The sequence below is a fragment of the Spinacia oleracea genome, chromosome 3, assembly GCF_020520425.1.
Source record: "Spinacia oleracea cultivar Varoflay chromosome 3, BTI_SOV_V1, whole genome shotgun sequence".
Taxonomy (NCBI): domain Eukaryota; kingdom Viridiplantae; phylum Streptophyta; class Magnoliopsida; order Caryophyllales; family Amaranthaceae; genus Spinacia; species Spinacia oleracea.
This window is the reverse complement of record NC_079489.1, coordinates 37,648,789-37,655,725: the sequence shown is the minus strand read 5'-3', so window position 1 is coordinate 37,655,725 and position 6,937 is coordinate 37,648,789. Positions and strand designations below refer to the sequence as shown.

The 6,937-nt window shown below is 45.9% G+C and overlaps 1 protein-coding gene across 1 annotated transcript; it reads left to right on the top strand.

Moving 5' to 3' along the window:
- The first annotated feature begins 305 nt into the window (after positions 1–305).
- LOC130470294 (uncharacterized) lies at positions 306–1,650 on the top strand. The gene is made up of 5 exons (XM_056840163.1): positions 306–448; positions 533–850; positions 933–1,073; positions 1,147–1,254; positions 1,341–1,650. Exons 2-5 carry the CDS (start codon positions 605–607, stop codon positions 1,443–1,445), a joined length of 600 nt encoding a protein of 199 aa, XP_056696141.1. The 5' UTR covers positions 306–448; positions 533–604; the 3' UTR covers positions 1,446–1,650.
- Positions 1,651–6,937: the final 5,287 nt, after the last annotated feature.

Below are 6,937 nucleotides of genomic sequence, written 5' to 3'. Positions count from 1 at the left end.
CATTTCATTACTTCCACTTTTCTATCGGGTCCGACTGACACCTTTGACCCGAGGTGGATAGGCATGATGGAGGACGTGTCTACACTGGGTGACTATCGTTGGGGCGATTTGGGCTATGCGACGCTCGTCGGCCAGATGAGTTTGGCGGTACGCGACTCGGACCCGAGTAGACGTCACTTTGTGATTACATTAGCGGGAGTGCCGCGTTTGATCGAGGTATGTGCCTAGACTTTCTTTTGTTTTCTCGCTTTTACCGGGCCTCTTTTTGATGTTTTATTTTCTTTTTGCAGCTGTGGGCCTTTGAGCACTTACCTTGGCTGGCTCCCGAAAGGGGCAGAGGCCTTTGGAGTTCCCTGCCGGTCGCCGTTGGGGTTGGAAGAAGAAGCTGACAGTGCGTCCACCGCCCGATATCGTGTGGGATCTCATTCGGGACGGGAACCCTGAGCATGTGCAGAATCTTATCCTTTATCTTGTATTTCGTCATTCTTTTATTTTCTATGTGCGAGATCTGACTATGTTTGTACAAAAACAGGTGGTTTGGACCCCATGGCTCTCTTTTAGGGGCACTCATGCTTCGGTCAGGGATAGTTATGCCCTGAGCCAGATGCGGGTCTTGTTCGTTGGCCGCCGGGACCCTGTCTGGTACCTAGGAGAGCGGGTACGTATGCAGACGGTCGGGGCTTTTTCGGTGCCTATGCCTCCGCCTGCGACCATGCTGTCTACTCGCTCGATAGGCGAGTCGTGGAGGGTCCACTCGAGGACTGGCGTGCCGGCGACGGAGTTGGTGATAGAGGGAGCTAGCTATTACCAGTTTATCCAAGATTCTCTTCGTCTCCCGGAGCCTGGCGCCGTAAGTTGCCATCTCTTTTCGTATTGATTTTAGTGTTTTCATGCTCGTGCCCATGTGTTTATGTCTACTGTGTTTTGTGCAGGAGTGTCCTGACCCTTTGTTGGGGGGATGGGTGCTTCCTGATGCTCGGATCTCGTATACCGGAGAGAGTGGATCCGAGATTGTGGAGACTTTCCCGGAAGACCGGGTTTTCCATGCTCCGCTCCCTGAGGGAGTACAGGCGGTATGCACCTTTTATTTGTGCACTCTTCTTATATTTTTTTCTCTCTTTCTTTTTACTAACATTCCTGTTTCAGGTTCCGGCCCGTACGGCCAACGCGATGGTGGGGGTGATCAACCGGTTGAAGTCCGCGTTGGTTCGAGCCCGATCTGCACTTTCTTGCAGGAGCCCCCACTCTACTCGTGTAATGTGCCCTCTTTTTTTCTTTTGATCTGTACCTTTTGTTTGGCTTTCTGTTACTCACTCTCTTTTTTTTGTCTTTTCTTGTAGACGGGTGCTGGAGGCGCTGGGGCCGACGACGCGGGTCCCTCGGGCGGGGGACACGGTCGTGAGAGAGAGAGGGCACGGCGAGGCTTGGACACATGGAGCCGATGACGAGTCTTAGGCTTACCTCCTGTTTTGTACATATTCATTCTTGTATTCCGCATGTATATATATTTTTTGCGATTTTTGGTGCAAGAATGTTTTGAGCCTTCCGTGGGCTTTGTTTGAACATATTATAGTAATATTATCTTTCTAAACCAACGACGAATTTTTGAAAAGGGAAAGACTTTCGTAAAAATAATGAGTTCATACAAGAGTGCACACATATTTTTAGACTAACCGACTACTTGGGGTATTACATATGCATGTTCACTATTTTTTTGTTTTTTGTCGACTCGTGCCATACTCATTTGTTGGGCTTGTTCCTGAAAGTTCTTGTGGCTTCTATTTGGTCTTGCCCGTGCATGGGTTAGGGTATAGTGCCCTTTGCAATATACTTTATTATTGATGTGTTGCATGACTTTATTATTTTTTAATTTTTATTGGAACGAATCCTTGATAAGGATTGCCTACGTATCTTGTCAGAATCAGGTCGCGCGTAGTTCTAGCTTTTGAATTTTTTTTTGAAAGGGTGTTCATTACACGTCTGCTTCCCCCCCAAGTGTTCGTGGTTCTTTTGATGGTTCGAAAAAGGAGTACGAACACTTGCAGAAGCGGGAGGATAGGTGGCAAGAGAGAATGACGCCCGTTCAAGGGCGAAGGAAATATCGGCGCCCAGGCCTGGGCGTGAAAAATAACAGCGCCCAGTCCTGGGCGTTGAAGTTTTGTCCTTCTCTTTTTCTATTTTATCGAGTTTTAGGCCTTTTGCTTAGAGTAATGAGCAAAATGTTTGCTTATGAGTCTTAGTGTGTTTTATTAGATGCCTTAACTCCGGACTGAATTTTGTTAAATATAGTACTTTTTCAATTGGTCTAAGTTCGTGAGGTTAGCGAATTTCACTCCATCTATGTCAGCTAGTTGGACTGCTACGCCAGGTACGATGGTCTTTACAAAATATGGTCCTGTCCAGTTAGGCCGGAATTTTCCTCGAGGGTCCGTAGTAGGTGCGCGGACTTCTTTTAATACAAAATCGCCTTCTTTGATATTTCGAGGTTTGACTCTTTTGTTGAATTGCCTTGCGATGCGCTTTTGATACACTTGCACGTGATGTAAAGCTCTCAACCTCCGTTCGTCTAAAAGGACGAGCTCGTCGTACCTAGCTTGAACCCAATCAGCTTCGGGTAGCTTGCTTTCTAGGACGATCCGGAGGGAGGGAATTTCCAACTCGATCGGTTGAACTGCTTCCATTCCGTATACCAAGGAGTAGGGTGTTACTCCAATGGAGGTGCGGATTGAGGTTCGATAGCCCCATATGCGAAGTGTAATTTGTTGGGCCAATCCTTATAATTTTCGGCCATCTTTTAGATTATGACTTTAATATATTTGTTGGCCGCCTCTACCGCGCTGTTCATTTGCGGCCTGTAGGGAGAGGATTTATGGTGTTTGACATGATATTTTTCGAGCAGGTCTTGGACTTCGGCCCTAAGGTGGGAACCTTGGTCACTTATGATTTCATGTGGAACCCCCTATCGACAGAATATGTTATTTTCTAGGAATCGAGCGACATGTTTGGCCGTTAATTTTGCATAGGAGACTGCCTCTACCCATTTAGTGAAGTAATCAATTGCGACTAAAACGTACTCGTGACCCCCTACGCCTGTTGGTGTTACCTTGCCGATTATATCTATACCCCAGGTGGAAAAAGGCCATGGAGAAGTGAAGGTGTATAGTTCTGAGGGAGGCAAATGGTTAAGGTTACTGAAGATTTGGCATTTTGGGCAAGTTTTTACAAAGTGATGGCAATCGGTTTCCATAGTGGTCCAATAGTACCCTGAGCGGGATATTTTTCGGGATAGCATTTTTCCGTTCATATGGGGTCCGCACACGCCGTTATGGTATTCTTCCATTAGTCTTTGGGTTTGGTTTTGGTGGACACAAAGTAACTTGATTTTATTCGGCGTGTATTTGTACAGTTCTCCCAGAATTATGCTATATTGTGAAGCGAGGAGGCGTAGGGCCTTTTGTGCTCGCGGGGAGGTGTTTGGGGGGAATTCCCCAGTTGTTTTGTAACGAAGGATGTCCGTGTACCATGGTTCTTCTTCGGTGTTTTCAGGTTCAGAGTCTATGGCACAGCAATAAGCCGGCTCTTTCCTTCGCTCGACCCGAAGGGTCATTCCGTCCCATTCATTCGGGATGTTGAGCATTGAAGCTAGCTTCGCTAGTGCATCCGCGAATTGGTTGTCGTCTCATGGCAAGTACGTATACTCGATTTTTTCAAATTGCTCGACTATTTGGTCTAAGTGAGCTTGATATTTTGAGAGACTGGTGCTTCGGACCTTCCATCTTTTGGATATATGGTTGATTATTAGGGAAGAATCCCCGAAGACTTGTAGATGTTTGACTCCGAGGCTAGCTGCGGCCTCTAGCCCAACTATGCAGGCCTCGTATTCGGCGGCGTTGTTTGTGGCCTCGAAGTCAAGTTTGACGGAAATTGGTATATGGGCCCCTTCGGGACTGACTAGGAGAACTCCGACGCCGCATCCTTTCTGGTTGGACGCGCCATCGAAGTATAGTGTCCAATAGTCGTCTCGTATCATCAGAAGTTCCTCGTCGGGGAGGAGGTAAGCTTCCGTGGTTTCCTCATTCGTGGCATACTCGGCCAGTAATTCGGCTACCGCTCTTCCTTTGATTGTTTTTTCTGGCATGAATTTTAGGTCGAATTCTGAGAGCATGACTAGCCACCTAGACAGGCGACCATTCAGGGCGGGCTTTTCGAACATGTATTTTAAGGGGTCTAGTTGTGACACTATATGAACAGTGTGGGCCAATAGGTAATGTCTGAGTTTTTTGGATGCCCAGACGAGGGCGAGGCAGGTTTTCTCAAGTTCTGTGTATCTCGTCTCGTACTGTATAAAATTCTTGCTCAAGTAGTAAATGGCTCGCTCGGATCCATGTACACACTGTGAGAGCATAGCTCCCGCTGCAGTATCCGTGACGGTTAGGTATAGGCGTAAGGGATTCCAGGCAAAGGCGGGGAGAGGACGGGTGGTTTGCTTAGGTATTCTTTGATTTTATCGAAGGCAGTTTGGCATTGTTCATCCCATTCGACTTTTTCTTCTTTTCTTAATTTTTTGAATATTGGCTCACAAGTCATAGTAAGCTTGGAAATGAACCTACTAATGTATTGCAGCTTTCCTAGGAAGCCCCTTATCTGTTTTTCAGTTTGTGGTGGGGGCATTTCGGTAATGGCTTTGATCTTAGATGGGTCAATCTCGATTCCTCGCGTACTAACAACATATCCTAGCAATTTTCCCGAGGTTACCCCGAACACACATTTTTGTGGATTTAGTCTCATGTTATACTTCAAGATTCGGGTGAAGAACTTTTTAAGTGCCGGGAGGTGACCGTGCCGGTCTTTAGATTTGACGATCATGTCGTCCACATAGACCTCGATTTCTTTGTGTATCATGTCATGGAGTAACGTGGTGGCTGTTTTTTGATAGGTGGCCCCCGCGTTTTTCAAACCAAAAGGCATTACAGTGTAACAATATGTACCCAAGGGGTAATGAAACTTGTTTTTTTTCCATGTCTTCTTCTGCCATGAGTATTTGGTTATATCCGGCGTACCCGTCCATAAAGGAGAGGAGCGCGTGCTCTGCGGTGTTGTCTACTAGTATGTCAATGTGAGGTAGAGGGAAGTCATATTTGGGACTGGCTTTGTTGAGGTCTCGAAAGTCTACGCACATTCGCACTCGTCCATCTTTTTTAGCTACGGGGACAATATTGGCCACCCATTCTGGGTAGTTGGAGACTTTTATAAAGCCGGCGTCTAATTGTTTAGTGACTTCTTCTTTTATTTTCAAGGCTATCTCTGGTTTGAGCCGCCGTAGCTTTTGTTTTACTGGCGTCATTTTGGGATCTAGCGGAATTTTATGCTCAGCGATTTCTCGATCTATTCCTGGCATGTCTTTGTAAGACCAAGCAAAGACACCCTCGAATTCCCGCAAAGTGGAGATTAGATCGGCCTTTTCAGTGGGAGTTAAGGTGAGGCCAATTTTAATAATTTTAGGATTTTCTTCTGTTCCAATATTTACCGATTCTGTGTCCTCAATTATAGGAGTTTTGAGTTCTTGTTCACTTACAGCTTTTATTAGTTCGGTATATTTCTCTTCTGGCTCTTTTTCGTGCTCATTAGTGGCGAGACATTCTGCATTATTACTCGGATTTTTAAGCGGCACATACTCAAAAGTTTTGTTTATCTTATTAAAGTCATGAAGCATTACATCAAAAAGATCTCCCGGAGTAGAGATTTTCGGGTCTAAACTATTTTTGGGAGGGGTTGCAATTTTGCTAGGTTCGGACTCGGAGTCAGACTCGGATTCAGACTCTAATTCTTCGTACAACGGACCCTCTCCCGCAGATATCTTGAACTTCATCCCACGAGCATTAGTCCATTTGAAAGTCTTGCGCCACCCTCGTCGGATTTGGTCATCTTTTGAGGGTGATGGAGCGATCAATTTAGTAGGATCGAACACTTCATCTTGGAGAGCTAATGCCATAATTTCTGTTTCTTTCTTCGCTCTTTTCTTTTCTAACCCAAACAATATCCCGAAAGCATGTGAGTTGGGGAGCGTTTTTGGCATAGCATGGTTCTTTGGGGCGAATGGCCTTTGAGAACGTAAAGGGTCGTGTCCTAGAGCATGCATCTCTTGGGTTTGTGCGACCTCTAGGTATAGATGTTCGGGATATGCTTCTTCCATCGCGTTCCTTGATGGCTATCACGGGCAAGTACTCAGGGGACCTGCATTATTGTTGTGGAGTAGGAGACACATTAGTTTGTTTCGTGAGTCGGTTTTTTAGACATTCTATGACTACCCTTAAGTCGGACTAGTATATTTGGACTGCTATGTGTGCACTTTGAACTCTTTATATTTTCGAAAATCTCTGCCCGTGTGACATTCATAATTATTTGCATGGTCGACTTTTAGTGTCGAGCATTGCCGTCGTAGGATGCCTAACAACGACGCAAAGAGTTATTAATTTTTCACGAGTCGCTTTTGAAATCGATTGCTTTTCTTACGCCCTCGTAGCAATTCTTTTTATGAACATTTTTTGCGCTACGTATTTTCCTTTCGCTCGAGCACCGAGGCTGCTGCGCCTGACCAGAAGGCCAAGCAGCAACTTCAGCGCCCAGCGAGGGGCGTGAGAAATTCTGGCACCCAGCCAGGGGCGTTGAAAATACGTCCCTGGCTGGTTCTCGTTTTCTGTCTTCTGTTTATGCGACTTCGATTTGCGTGCTTGCCTAATAACATCCTCTACGCGTAGCAGCGTTTGTGGGATGCGTTACAGGCCATCCCGAGCGTCGCTTATTTTTGTGGCGATCACTCGGGTTTGCGGAACACGTGTTTCGGTATAACTCTTTGGCAAATTAGTCTATGAATGTTTAGGCAATTTTTAAGGTCGTTGGTTTTCCAGGATAGTTTGTCACACACAATCACATATTT